The following is a 15,185-nucleotide window of genomic DNA, read 5'->3' as shown; positions in this document are numbered from 1 at the left end:
ACACGCAAGTAATTCGTTCAGCGGAGACTTTAAGCAGCTGAAATAGATTACAAAGCCTTCCTCTGCAACATAACAGGCACTTAGAAGCAAGGAAAGGCCGTATAATTAGACCGCTGGTCCAGGCGCAATATTAACAGCCTGCAGTAAGTACAAACTCTACCGACCCAGTCAGCGCGGGTAGATTTAAAAAAAAACGGAGTATATTACCTAGGCAGGGGTCAAAGATTATTGGCAAAGCTAAAGAAGGCCTACCGCAACATCGGACACTAAGTTACGTAGGGTAGAACGTAGAACTCCACTCTAATCAAGTTCGGCGCTACGTCAAACGCCGCGCCCATACCGGGCTAGGAATAGGACGACTGCCAACTGTGATACAGGTAGCATCGCTCAAAGTTTTATAACGCTACAACATTTCCGCCGTTAGCATTTAGCATTTCCGCCGAGTCTCTGGTGCCGAGATAATACATGTGGTCGAAGAACGTTGTCGAATGGGTTCCGCAAACTCATTAGGTCACTAATGTCGACTATTGTGCTTAATGGTGCATAGGCATCTAGGCCAAAGATGGCCAAAACAAGGGTGTTAATGGGGCATGTGAGTTATATGCTGAATGCTTTCGTTAAAAGTTAGTTATGTAAAATTGGTGTAGAGAGCCAATGATTGTCAGTAAAAAGTGAATAAAACTAGTTCTGAGAGTATTCAAAAGATTTCGGCTAAAACTCAGGGTGCCTCGGGAAGTTTTTGCCTAGGAAAAAAGGATGAGGCCCATGAGTGTCATGGAAAAGTACCGCAGCAGTGTCCTCATTACTGACGGACAAGCTGGGGTCATGTGCGATAAGAAATTTTTATTAAAAATCAACCTCGGCTAAGTAGTCTAACACTTTTTTGAGGCTGATTCTTCCTTCATCCGAGAGAAAGTGCGCATGGTGTAGCGGTATGTGTTGTGTGTACATACTAGCGAAGTGTCTTTGATTGTTTCGACTGACTTACATTCAATTAGGATATGGAATACAGAAAGATCTCCTCCACATTTGTCACATGTCGGTCGTGGTGTTCCATTTAAGAGGGATCCATGTGTGCCATGTGTGTGCCCTATCCCTAAACGACACGAAGCAACTTCTACAGACCTGTGTAGTTTTTCAGTTGTGTGTCAACCTATGTGTGGTTTATTGTAAGGAGTTGTTTTCTGTTTGCGTGTCCCAGTGTTTGTGCCAGCGTTCCCGGAGTTTCCTTGTAACGAGCGATTTCAGGTCACAGTAAGGCACTGACATTATGTCCACATCTCTACAACGAGCAGCGAGAGCTGCCTCTTTATCAGTAGCCTCATTTCCTGCTATTCTACAATGACCAGGGATCCAGTAGGCAGTAATTTTGAACCCCATCGAATATGCTGTCATGATAGCGTGCATGCGCGAATTGAAAACTGCGTTCTTATGCGGCTTTGCTAAGGACAGGGCTATTACCACGCTGAGAGAATCAGTGTATATGACCGAGCAAACTAGTTTGTTCTGTATTGTGTTCTATAGCCAGTCCAATGGCTTGGACTTCACCTGTGAAAATGCTACTGCAAGGAGTTAGGATTTTTGAAGCGCAGAGGTTCGGTCCAAGTACGGCACATGACACTGCAGAATTTGTTTTGGACGTGTGTATAGAACTCTGCACATTGATATTTACGCTGAAGACTTGGAAAATGCTGTAGAATTAAGGCACTAGGTGCTTTGTTTTTGTTTATTCTTGCAAAAGACATATCCCATGCTACAGGCGATAGCCTCCATGGGGCTATATCATCAGCTAAAGATGTTTTGTATGTGTCTTTGAAGCAAATGTCCAAGTTGCAGGCTACATGGTTTACTGTAATTGCATAGGGCTGCGGAACTAACGGCCGCTTAACGAACAAAGATACAGTGGATGTGTCATGAATTAAAAGGTTGGATGGGTGCTTTATGACTGAGATTGTTTTTACAGCATATAACAAGGAGGTGTAAGCACGCTGGTTTTCCAATGACCACATGTCAGATTCTACCTACAGACTTTCTGTCGGGCTCGTACGAAAAGCACCCGTCGCGAACCGCAGGCCTAAATGATAGACAGGGTCCAGTATTTTCAGAGCAGCTTTTGGGGCTGACTGGTACACTAGGCTACCATAATCAAGCCTATCTTATGAGGCTGCTGAAAATTTTCTATAAGCATGCTTTGTCCGTGCCATATGACTGACGTGTCAGAATCTTTAGAATATTTAGTGCTTTCGTGCATTTTATTCGTAATTGTTTTATGTCAGGAATAAAGGATAATTTGTCATCCAGTAGCACTCGCAAAAATTTGTGCTCTTTAGCTATCGGGATGGGCTTCTCTTCAAGAGTCACACATGAATCTGCCTGCATGCCCCGTAGCTTAGTAAAAAGTACGCACCTGCTTTTGTCACAGTTAAATTTAAAACCGTTCGCATTTGCCCACCTTGAGAGGCTGTTCACTCCAAGTTGGAGTTGTCTCTCACAAATGGCCATATTGCAAGATTTAAAACAAATATGAACATCGTCCACATATACAGAGTAAAAGAGAGTGGGTTGGACTTTTTTAAAAAATTCATTTTCACGATGAAAAGTAAACAACTCAAGACACCTTCCTGAGGTACACCGTTTTCTTGAACGAAAGCGCGCGATACAACGTGGCCAATTCTCACTCGGAATGTCCTGTTGGTCAGATAGTCTTCTATGACATTTAACATATTGCCACAGATTCCGAATGAATAAAGATCGAGTAGAAAACCGTAACGCCACGTAGTATCATATGCCTTTTCTAGGTCACAGAATATAGACATGCAGTGTTGTTTATGCACGAAGGCGTCACGCGCATATGCCTCAAAGGCCACAAGGGCATCCGTTGTACACCTTCCCGAGCGAAAGCCCGCTTGACACTTGTCTAAAATCCCGTTATGTTGTAACAAATAAACAAGGCGTCTGTTTATCATTTTCTCCAAAAGCTTGCACAAACAGCTTGGTAATGTAATCGGCCTGTACCTGGCATGTAAACAGGTATCCTTCCCTTCTTTTAGTATTGGAACTACAATGGATTTTTTCCAAGATCTGGGAAGGCATCCTGCTTGCCATATTTTATTGAATGAAAAAAGAATTGCTTCTTGAGTGTCTTGATGAATATGTTTTCACGTTTCATACGTTACTTTGTCAGCTCCTAGAGCACTTCTGCAAACTGCAAACTCATGTTTCGTGAACGGGCAGGTGTAGCCCATGCGGTCCTTCTTTTTCCGCAGAGGCTTCTGTTTTATTAACGTTTTGTGTTCAAAGAATTGTGCAGTGTGGTGAGAAGAGCTGGAGACGCTCTCAAAGTGTTGCCCAATGGCGTTAGCTTGATCTTCAAGCGTGTCTCCGGCTGTGTAACAAATGGTAGGGTGTTTGTGTTTCTTCCTTGTAGTGCACTAGTTCTTTCCCAACCTTTGTGAGTATCAGTGTAAGAGTTGATAGAAGAAAGAAATGTTTTCCAGCTGTAAGTTTTCGCCTCTCGTCTATACGGTGGCCCTTTGCCATTGCGCGTTTGAAGGCAACGAGATTTTCAGTAGTTGAATACCTTCTGAGGGCTGCTCAGGCTTTATTTTGTTGTTTGCGAGCTATCTTGCACGTCTCGTCCCACCAAGGCCTCCGTTTGTTGATGTTTCTACCAGAGGTTTGGGGAATTCAGGAATGTGCTGCCTCTATTATGTGTGCTGTATTTGTATCTGTTACTCCATCAATATCTAACTTTTCTTTTGAGACATACGGCAGTTGGAACATCACCCTGAATTCTTTACAGTCGGCTTCCTCTTCACGAAATCGTGTGTGAGTTGGAATTGTGGGGATATCTTTTGCGGTTGATGCAACAGGAAAATGGTCACTACCGTAGGCATTTGGTGTTACACTCCACTCTACTAATGGAAAGAGAGTTGGGGAACCTATTGCTAGATCGATCACGGAGTAATTGTTGTGGGTTATTTTGTTATAAGCCGGCAGCTTTTTGTTAAATAAGCAGTTGCCAGAAGAGAGCAAGAATTTTTCTATAAGTCTTCCTCGTGTATCACCACGTGCAGAACCCCACAGTTGATGATGAGCATTAAAATCGCCCATAAGTAGGAAAGGCTTCGGGAGTTGGTCAACTAAAGTTTCAAATTCATTAGCCTGGAGGTGGTAATCTGGGGGTATATACAACAAAGAAGCAGATATTAGCTTATTAAAGGTAATCGCTCTCATGGCAACTGCTTCAAGGTTAGTTTGCAGGCTTATTTGATGACAAGCAATCGACTTTTGAACGACTAAGGCAACACCCCTGGAGGAGTGAGTGCAGCCATCTCTATCTTTTCTAAAAACTGTGTACTGTGTCATAAAGTGTGTGTGTTTTGCATTCAGATGTGTTTAAATTACCTATGGCTTGTGTTCCGACAATATTTGGCAAATGTCAAGATTTTTGAACAGGCACCTACAATTCAACTGTATTATGTTTTGCAACAGATTTAGTTTTTGGGAAGATTGTGCTGGTTTTTTTCTTCAGTTTTGGTATTTATTGCGTGGTGAACCTGTTACTCTTGTTATTTGTTTTCTGCGCTCAACTGAAGGGCGCCGCTCCATCGACAGCTCTGGTGCCACAGGGTACAGCATTAAGTCCATTTCCTCAACGGGCGCCCCGTGAGCAGCTGATGGGTCAGGCTCCTTCGGGCGGGCTCCGAGAGGGTTGGTGTCTTTGTTGGCCGCGCGCGCTGGAGGCGCAGAACGCGGCACGGCAAACGGGGAGAGTTGAGCCGCCCCCCCGAGTCCATGTCCCCCAACCGCTCAGGACCACTGAGGGTGGGTGCATCAGACACCGGAGTGGCCGCACCATCTCCAGAAGTCTTTGCCGCCCCTGCTGCTGCAGTGACAGGCAGTGTGACAACGTTTTGGGCTGCCGAGGGCACCACAGCGGGGGGCAAGGATACGACCAAGTCAGCACTCCTGTACTGGGTCGCCACCGACACCAGATGCGGCTCCACCCACCGGCGAGCTGCGTTGGCATAGCTAGGAGAAATTGTCTGCTTTGAACTTTTCACATTTTCTGGAATAGGCTGCTTGCGGTTGTTGACAGTTGGGACATTTCAGCTCATCAGATGTACAGTTTTCAAACGGGTGATTGTGCGCTGCAAACTTGGGGCACGTCAGACGTCCGCAGCAGGAGGTTGTACTGTGCCCAAACCGTTGGCACTTGAAGCATCGGCGTGGGTTGGGGATGTATTGTCGAACTTCGCAATGCCAGAATCATGCAGTCACTGACAAGGTTAGAGTGCTCCGTGCTCCGATAAAACGCTAGAGTCACATGCTTCGTGGGTATTTCATTGCATCACGCCTTATCATTACTCTCCTGACTGCACTAACCTCTTTGCCACGCATGCCATCTAGGATGTCAGAATCGGTCTTTTGCAACAGGTGAGGTTCAGAAATTTCACTTGCGAGCTGTTTATGCTTCGGTGTGGAGTGGCAGATACTTTGATATCGTGCATCTCAATCTGACTCAGGAGTTTATTGGATTGTTCTTTGTTTTGCATTTCAACAAGAATGTCACCTGATGTTAGCTTCTTCGCTTTGTAGTTCGCGCCAACTACACTCTCTATGAACTTAGCTACCAAAAAAACTGATTAACTGGTGATTGGTGCATCTTCCTCAACGAACTCTATTATGAGAAAACGAGGGAAGTTGTCAGGTCTTGTAAGCTATTGAGCAGAAAGTGGTGGGAAAGCAATTATTTTGGTGCGAGCCCTCTGCAGGGCTCCATCATTTGGTTGGGGGGATTTAGAATATACCACACGCTACAGTATACAGCAGGGAACGGGGGTACTTTCTTCTAGAGCCTTACCCTGTTAGCTAGAGAGGTCCCGGAGCACCCTGCCTGGTAAACAGACAGAGAGCCCATCCGCCGGAGCTTGACCAGGGGTCCGATGGCCACCGTTTGAGATTTCTACCCATTACCTTAAAACTCATTACCATGGTGAGTTACACAATGAGTATGTATGCTCGGGGTCCGCGGTGTCGCCAATACCGTCACCAAGATTGCTTAAGCTGCCCCGTGCGGGAAGGTCCCAAAGGTCATGCTCATCGAATTTCATTACATTTCCTCGCGTGGCAGCAAACAACTGTCATTTTGAATGAATGACATTACACGCGATAGACCTTAATTTTGCCTTGTGGCAGTTGTATACGAATGAGATTGAAATGGTTAAGCGAGCTCACTAGAGGGCATAGGTATTGCTAATGTGGACCACAAGAAAGGAAAGAACACGAGGTGGGATTTCCAATCCACAGAGAAACAGCAGGAAACGTGGAATATTACGGCATTGGCGAGAGAGTCTCGGCTGCTGTGATCAAGCTAAAGAGGCAATACAGGTTAAACAGAGTACAGGGCTACGCGTCAACAACCACCTGTGATAAGGAAGCCATACAAACCTACGAGGAGCCAAGTCGGCAATGAAGAACACAACAGCACCGTTCACTATTGTGATTGGAGACGCACACTGAGGTCGGTAAGAATGAAATGGGAGTAAGATCAGTGGGTAAAGTCGTAATAGGTGATCCCAACAACTTCAGAAATAACCTGAGGTTGGTGAACGCACAGTTGTGCAAGCGAAACAATGGGAAATGGGCACGGAAATGTCCCGATGGCACAACACGAAGAAAATTGACTTCATTTTAAGTGACTACTCAGGTATCGGGCACGAGGTAGGGGCGCAAAGCAAGATTCGTAGCAGCGAAGTCAGGACGGTTAGGTGCAAGCTAAGACTGAATCTCAATAGAAACAGAAGGAAACTCGTGAAAACTAATAAACCCCACATGGAGTCCGTGAAAGCCAAATTGAAGGAATTTATTAACTCTTCAAAACAAATTCTCGCTTTTCAGCCAGGAAAACCTGGTTAGTGTAGACAAGCTAGATGACAACCTAACATCGGCCCTTAGTGAATCAGCAGCAGCTGTTGGAGAAGCAAGATGTAGGCAACAAACTGTACAACTAAGAAAGCGAAGGAACTAATTACCAAGTATCAACTACGCGAATCGGATTCAATTAACCGAGCTTTCGAAACTGATTAACCGAAGTACGACCAGCGGCAGATAAGCAGTGATCGAGGAAGTGCTGCAAATAGGGTGAAGCTTGAAAGCAACTAACAGAAAGCTAGCCGTCGGCAAAGATAGAATTTACGCACCCAGAGACTGGCAGGGTAACATTACGCGAAACATGGACGAGATAATAAAAGGAATTAGAACGATTCTAGACCAGGCTGCAAGCCAGCGAAATCAGACCAGAGCAAACGTCTGAGAGCACACAATCAAAATGTGATATTCCGCTAGCAACTCAACAGGAAGATGAAAATAGCTAAAGCTGCAGGTGACGACGGTATGACCGTGGATCTTTTGATGAAGGTAGGAGATATCGAACTAAAAAAATTGCGGCACTCTTTTCGAAATGCTTGATTACTCAAAAAGGGCCGATAACCTGAAAAACACCAACATTATGCTGATACTTAAGAAGGGATATTCCATGGACCTCAAGGTTACCGACCCATCAGGCTGCTCTCGCGTCTTTACAAGCGGTTTACTAAAGTTCCATTTAGTCGCAAAGGTACAGTCAGATTCCCAGCACCTTAGAGAGCCGGCTGGGTTTAGGAAAGGGTACTCAACTATGGATCACATCAGTGCCTTCAATGAAGTGATAGAAATTTTCGCAGAGTATAGTAAACCCCTTTACATGGCACTCACAGATTATGAGAAAGCATCTGATTCTGTAATCACCGCATCCATGCTAGAAACACTGGGACTAAAGGAAACCAACACGAAACTTTTAGAAGACATATAAAAGGAATGCAGGAGCAGGATAAAGTAAGACAGGGCGATATCTCACCTAAAGTATTCACAGCACTTCTGTAGCTTCACTCAAAAAACATGAAATTATGAAAAACGAAGAATAATTGAGCTATTTGGGGTATACAGACGACAGACTTGAGTGAGACTGCACATCGCAAGAAAACAACGCTTGAGGAACAATCATAAGACATGGCCGTGGGGCTAAAATCAATGTGAATTAATCAAATAATGAGCATGCCAAGAACGTCATTTTCAGATTAGGATACAGAACGCTGGAAGAAACAAAAGACTATAAATACGTCGGGGACAGGTGGTTGGTGTTGACTGTAACCGCTAGAGAGATATCTGGTGCAGAATAGGTATGAATTGAGAAGAACTCCAAAACCAGTGCACACTGCCGGTGATGACACATGGAGGCGAAACTTGGCACCTTACTAAACAACTAAAGCAAAATTATATCGGCTCAATAGGCCACGGAATGAATAGTAGTAGTATGTGGGTGTTTATGGCGCAAGGGCAGCCAAGGCCAAAGAGCGCCAAGATAATATTTAGTGGTCCTTCGCTGTCATTTTAGTGTGTCTAAAATGTGTATGTTATGAGTATGATCCTAATACTAAAATAGCTTAATATATGGGTGTAAGGGGCTCTGATATTAAAAATATGAAGATGGTCATAATGGTGGATGAAGGTGGCCATGATGGGTGCATAACCCTCGGTAGCTCTCTTAATGCTGAGAGATCCTCCGAAAGTTACATGTGGTACGAGATGAGATTTAAAAAATCGGCTCCGGCGAGATATGATAATACACGTTTGTTCGTGACCACTGGTTCGTCTCCTAAAAATAAAGAGGGATGAAGTGGAATAATGTCTCGATTAACACTAAGTGACAGGAAATGAGCTGACTGGATAAGAGAACATAGTAGAGTAGAAGATATAGTTCAAATAAAGCACAAGAAATCGAATTGGACCGGCTATGTATGCAGACAAACCGACAACCGTTGACATTTAGGGTAACAGAGTGGAGCCCAAGAGGTGGGTCTTGAAGGAGGGCAATGCGATTAACGCATAGGAGGTATGAAAGAAATTCAGGGTAAATTGTGGACTGGAGCTGCGGAGGACCGGATCGGTTGGAACTTTGTGGTAAAGGCGTTTTTCCTGCAGCCGATGCGAGTAGGGGAACGATGTTATGGTATTTTCATATAACGAAGCTCTGGCAGTGTCGGTTCATCGGGTGCCAATGCTGTATATTTAAATAATGTGCAAAACTGACAGCAGTTCACCCCAATTCATGAATTTCTGTGCGGGAGTACCACTTAAAAGGAGTGTGTGGCGCGTGAGTGCGACCATCAATTATGTCATTCGCATATCGGTACCTAGACGAAGCTGTTGTTCAACTTTAAATGAAGGGCATCTTTGGGTCAAGAAAAACACCTAAGAACCGATGTGCTGTCGTCAATGGTATAGAATTATCTGGAACACACTCAGATTGAGCGAACGCTGTGTTGTCTCGAAAAAAGTCACGTGTCTGCTTTTGCGCATTCAACTGAACCCTTTTTATTTGCCCGCGGCCAGGCCAAGCTGCCTTCTGGGGTCCGTGAGGGGCAGAGGCTGACCAAGTTAGTCTCCCAACCTTGGTTGCCAGCAAAATCAGAAATCGCTCTTCTTGGCGAACCCCGTGTGCATATACACATAAAAGAATATATCGCGCTTTTCCGGGCTCTTAAAAAGTCCATACAGGGTGTGCTAGTGTTTCAGAGTTTGAGCACTTAAATACGTTGCTTTCGCAGTTTTCCGTGGGCCAATGTTACAAACAGGTTGCACAAAGGTTTTTGTAGATTCTTTGCATCTAGGTACGTAGCGCTAACACAAACATCATCTATGAATCCTGGGAACATGTGGCCGGAATTCGGCATTTATGGAATGAGGCATACTTGTGTCAAGAGGCAGTACACTGGGTTCCATATTTATTTCCTTGCCATCGCGTCTGATGGTAATTTGCTCATATCCGTATACCCCGGTCATGCAAGCTTCAGAACGAATCTTCCGATGTAGTCTCTGCGAGGTGTTAACGGTTCGGTGTTCGGATAAAGAGAGGAAGCACATGCCTGGCTGACTAAGATGAATATCGGATAAAAGTTTTATTTCCTATCATTATGTCGCCAGATGGCAACGCTCTACTCTAGTAGTTTCAACGAATAAGAATTAAAGGAACTTCGCTACTTTACACACTGACTTGATAGTTGACAGAAAGTTGACCCATATCCCTTAACGCAAACGCTTGCTACGAAAGGGCAGAGTCTACTGGAACTGTCTTAGTAGAAAATGCTCTTGCAGCCCTGTTATACTTTAATAAAATCACAGTTCTTTAGGCAGTATTGCTTAATATTTAGTGCAGAGGGGCTTGCATGATTAAGCACATTTTCTGGTGGGAAAAGGATAGCAGCGGCTAGTGAGAGCCATTTCCGCTGTGGCAGTTAACTAATGGAAGTTTCTGGATCTGAAATAGTAGTCTCGATGTGACGCAATTTAAAAAGTAAACCCACTTCCCCCCTGTGTGGTATCTGCTGAAACACCGAAAATGTGGGTTGTCTCTATAAAGATCCCGTTTAGATTGGGCTTCTCTCTTCCGCGGAATGCTAGAGGAATCTTAGAGCTAATTGTCGTATAATTTTGTTCCGGAAAGTTGTGTCAGAATAACGATTCCAGCTCTTTTTTGTAACGGTACTCCCTGTGTACATGGTCCTGAATTCAAAGCCGACAAAATTTGATAACGCTTGCAATTTCACAGTGAAACACTATTACGACAAGTAAACGAAAGTCAGTGTCATTGTTGAGGCGTCATATCAGTTAATTGTCATACAAATTTTTTAAAGTACCTTTAATAATTAAAGAGTTAGAGCCATCCTCTCGAATCATACTCCGCACAAGATGGTCATGATTCGCTGCAGAACTAGTAATGAAGAAACAAAAGCCTTTTTACAAATACCAAGCACCTGATTATCTTTTTAAAGCCGGCTTCACGTCTAGGCACAATAGCATTGCTGGGAATACGAAGTCAATAATGTCTTTGTTGATTTTTTACTAATTTTTCTGTACTTGGCATCAGTTTTTGGCGGTGGAGAAAAAACTTGCTCCAGGAAGATAATCACGCAATAACAACACAGATTGCCGCCAAAGCCAACGCGAAACAGTTCTGCCGTTAAAAGTGATGCGTAAGTGTATAATATCAATAAGAAGTGACGCTTGTAGCGCTGGTAATAGGGACACCAAGTAGCTGTAGGTAGTAGTAACAAAGGTTTATTTGCCCAAAATGGTAAAGGAGCGGGGGACGATCTCCACCGTTAAACTTGAGGTGATCGTACCCCTACGGTTGGTGTCCCTAGTCCGAGATGCCAAAAATTAAAAAAAAAATGTTATGAATGCGGCGGGAGGAAATGTGATATGTGTATTTTTTGTAGGTGTGATGTTTACAAAAACGATTATGTTTTCGCTTTTCAAACGCTCCTTTACATTTTCAGTACATCTGGGAATAATATAAAATCTAGCTAATTCAATGCATACATTAAACAGGCTTTGGGCGTCTTTAAAGGGACACTGAAGTGATATGCAAACATTGCGGGATTACTAGCGCAAATTGTAGTCCGTAGTTCCCAGGCCATGTTTCGACCACTCTGGGCGCGTTTACGCGATTTTATTTAGAAGAAAAATTAATTCGAAAATCCTGTCCTCCTCTCTTTACGCTCGCCCATTTTCTGTGGCGTTTTCGTGTGACGTCGGGACGAGCCGAGCTCGCAATTGGCTGCGCTAGTGCACGGCTCCGCGGCCTTCAGACAGAGTCAGTCGGCCCAGCATTTCGTCCTCCGGCCGCCGACGGGTCGTCGCAATTCGTTCGCTCAGTTGAAACGAAGCCAGGACACGTTTGTGAATAGAAGAATGTGACTTTCTTTACTTGGTTAGTTTGTACACTGTATCTATCTCCAAGACAAGGTCGCGTCACACAAGCGCTGCACAAGCGCACATGCGACGCTTCGCTGACTTGTACGCCAGTAGGAAAATATAAGGCCTCTTGAAGGCGGGAGAAGAGTCAGCGAAGTCAATATAGGTACAAAGGAATTAAATCAACTGATATTTTTACCATACAGCGTAAAACTACGGTGCGTAAAACTACGGTGTGGGAAGCACTTTTTTGCGCTGGCCGAACAAGTACAGCGGCCAGCACCACGACTACGCATCTGCGAACGCTTTTCCGTCTAAGAAATGCAATTTCTAGACTTGAGATATTGTGGAAACTTGGGGGATGCTTACTGCACGAGCGCAAAACAACAAATAGTCACCTAAGCTGCTTGGAATGCTTAAACTAAATAAAAGTGTAAGCTGGTTATACATTATATACCTTATATTACCAAGGTTGGCAGCGCGCGCTCGTAGCCGAGTTCTTTGGAGTGCTAGGTATGTCTGCGCAAGTGGTTTGCAAGTCACAAGTTCGAATCCCCGCGGGTACCGTGCTTTTTTTTAATTATTTTTTTAAGTTAACTTTTTTGTTTTCCGCCGATGTTTTCTATACTGAGTTCACCTTTTTTTGGGCCGCAACGTTCATTGCTCCACGAACTAGTTCACAGAACGCGCGCAGGCGGGAACTGGCGCGCTAGCGAGTTCTCGTTGGCGTGCTGTTTCCATAAGCACCGACTGCTTGCGGGCAGTGGGCACAGGCCAGAATCAACAACCCTTGGCCTGGTGCGAACAAGCTTTTTACGATACAGGCATGAGTGAGTCAAGTTCCAAATATACGGGAAAAGCGCATGGCATTTGAGCGTCTGCGGGGACGCGGAGGGCGTTCATGCACTGAGTAGGCCTCGGCTAGTGAATGCTACGATTCCAAGCCGTCCTGGGAGGCTTATCTTATGCATTTTACAGCCGACAACATGGCAGAAGCGCGGTACTATAATTACTGAGATATTGAGAATGCCCATCCAACAACGCCATTGGTTGTGTTTTACAGAACCGAAACCGAAACCGAAACTTGTTTGATTGCTAACCTTGGGCATCGGCCAATCACGGTGTCCCCTCCTCCCAACGTCACAGCCTTAGTTGGTGCGGCCACCGCAAACCGCGCATGGTAGTTTTTCGTCTTTCGCGCTTTGTAAAATAATTACCGATTTTTCAACCGGATAAGCGATGAAAAGTGTGCTAATTTGAGCCAGTTTACGCAGTGCAAGCAAAAACGGGAGCTTGACAAATTCACTTCAGTGTCCCTTTAAATAATCAATATTATGCAAATTATACGTTAGTACCTTGCCACAGTATTAAAAGACCGCGCATGGCTTCGATATCTAACGAACTAGAGCTGGGGCTAGCATGACGGTGCTTCTGAGAAACATATCGAAAGTAGTCGAAGTGCATAAACCTAATGTCCCCCTTCTTGAAGTGCTCCCAGAGCTGGACATCCTTATCACTCTTAGAAAATCTTAATCACAAAACTGGCTTTCTGTGAAATTGGCTGGTTAAGGCATGCTTCATTGGAAAACTTGCTAAATGGTTTGTTGATAGCGATGTAAAAAACACGAGTAAAATTTTTGCATCAGTTGGAAACGCACTTTTACTCGGTGTTGCCTCTTCTCCTTCTGATGACTTGGTGGTGATCTCTGTCGGAGGCACTGAAAATGACAGCATGAAAAGGAAGCAATGGAATAGGTATTGAAAAGTCATCGAGCTTGCAGTCAGTCTTACTAATGCTAATTTTAGACTAAGGTCACTCGGTGATCCTATATAGAAAGAAATGTTTCGGCTAAAGCATTTCAGCTGTGTTAAATTGGAATACAGGTACTTATATTGCTTTCATTTGACGAAAAGAGCAAGTACTGAACACATTAAACGGGTGTTCTTGTATGTAAATGCTAAGGAGGCCAAGGCAGGTATTAGCAAAAAGTCGCAGAATACAAAATTGGTTATTCACGTCAACGTCCCATGTGCTAATTTCGACCATCTTCAATTATGCTTTAAAATTTATGCTCATTACACCCTTTAATCTCGTAATTTTTGGAGAAAATGTGGAGAAAAAATCTACGATACAAGATAAATCGGCAAAAATAAAGTAGGTCACATCTACGTTTAGGTTTAAAGAAGTACGATGCGGTAGCGTTATGTCGACACCGAGAGAGCATTTTTGGAAGAAGTTCCTGCATTCACAATTTTTACCTTTTAATTACTTAGGACCAGCGAAAGAGTAATCCTGGCGTCAACGGTTTTTTTAATCGAGGTGGCACCGAAAAAAAGGACGCAAGATACGGTTGTGCGGGTTAAGATATGGGCGACAAATGTTGAGGCTGCTTAGTGTAGGTCACGTTAAGCGAGAAGGCGACGGTTTCAGTGATTCAGAGTCCCTATTCTCCAATATCGTGGCCAGTTCTGGTACTGACATCGACGATTGATGAGAAACCCACATTTTGAGACACTAACATTACGTTCTGTACAATTTTTAGTTGGGCGACACAATGTTAGTGCCAGCATATTTCCAATGAAGGAACCCTTTTGGTGTGATAGCGACTGTTGGGGGCATGGCTAGCGACGGTCTTCCGAGCATTGTACGACCGAGCATTGTGCAAGGAGCAGCGCCTGCTGAATTCACGCAAGTTTTCCATCGCCCCGGCGTAGTATCGTGGTCCTCGTTTCCCACATTTCAGTTGCTTTTGCGTGTGTTCAAAATTCAGAGGTGCTTTTGCCTGTCTCTGCTTCAGCGGATGGTTCCGGTTACCAGCGATGCCGAGTTAGCGCGTACCCTTGATAAGCACGGGTTATAACGAACGGCTAATAGCCGCGGCAAACTTGAATGTCCCTAATAACGCTATCGCGTTAAAAAGTGTGCCATCGTTATACGGCGAGGCTTTTATCCCTGACCAATGGCTTTCCTTCTCCCTACATAGCACCGTTCAGGAAAGCAAACTTTAGAGACGGGGTTACAATAAAGAATTACGACGATACGCGAAGGCACATCAAGCGGCTTAACACAACAAAATGCTTTCCGTTGTCGGGATACGACCTGCCTCCTTCGCGTCAGAAAGACCACGTCTATCCTATTGCGCCATTCCGAATTTCGGACTTGACTGACTCAGGTTCCATGGGAGAAAGTTTTAATTTTCAAACATTTATCTTGTTAGCTGAAAGACGCATTGATCTTTTCTACAGGCGCAGTCCTGTAAGACGTTTGTTCTCCCATTTACGTTCATGTTGCTGCACTTCATTACACGAAGCCCGTAATCATGAGTCTCAATACATCTAGGAGCGAACCGGAGCTATTCTTGGGTGACCAACAGAACCTAAGGTGG

General features: G+C 44.4%; 1 protein-coding gene across 1 annotated transcript in view; it reads right to left on the bottom strand.

Annotated features, from left to right (window-relative positions):
• LOC144151507 (uncharacterized) overlaps window positions 1-15,185 on the bottom strand; it is a 119,603-nt gene that overhangs the window by 24,245 nt on the left and 80,173 nt on the right. Inside the window, exon 25 of the mRNA XM_077682582.1 lies at window positions 13,458-13,517. Within this exon, the coding sequence (XP_077538708.1) occupies window positions 13,458-13,517 (60 nt within the window). The remainder of the gene's footprint in view (window positions 1-13,457; window positions 13,518-15,185) is intronic.

Source organism: Haemaphysalis longicornis, unplaced genomic scaffold (genome assembly GCF_048455015.1).
Source record: "Haemaphysalis longicornis isolate Haplotype H1 unplaced genomic scaffold, Haemaphysalis longicornis Haplotype H1 scaffold_9, whole genome shotgun sequence".
NCBI classification, from domain to species: Eukaryota; Metazoa; Arthropoda; class Arachnida; order Ixodida; family Ixodidae; genus Haemaphysalis; species Haemaphysalis longicornis.
The sequence above is the reverse complement of the archived record's forward strand: the minus strand, read 5'-3'. Positions and strand labels throughout refer to the sequence as shown.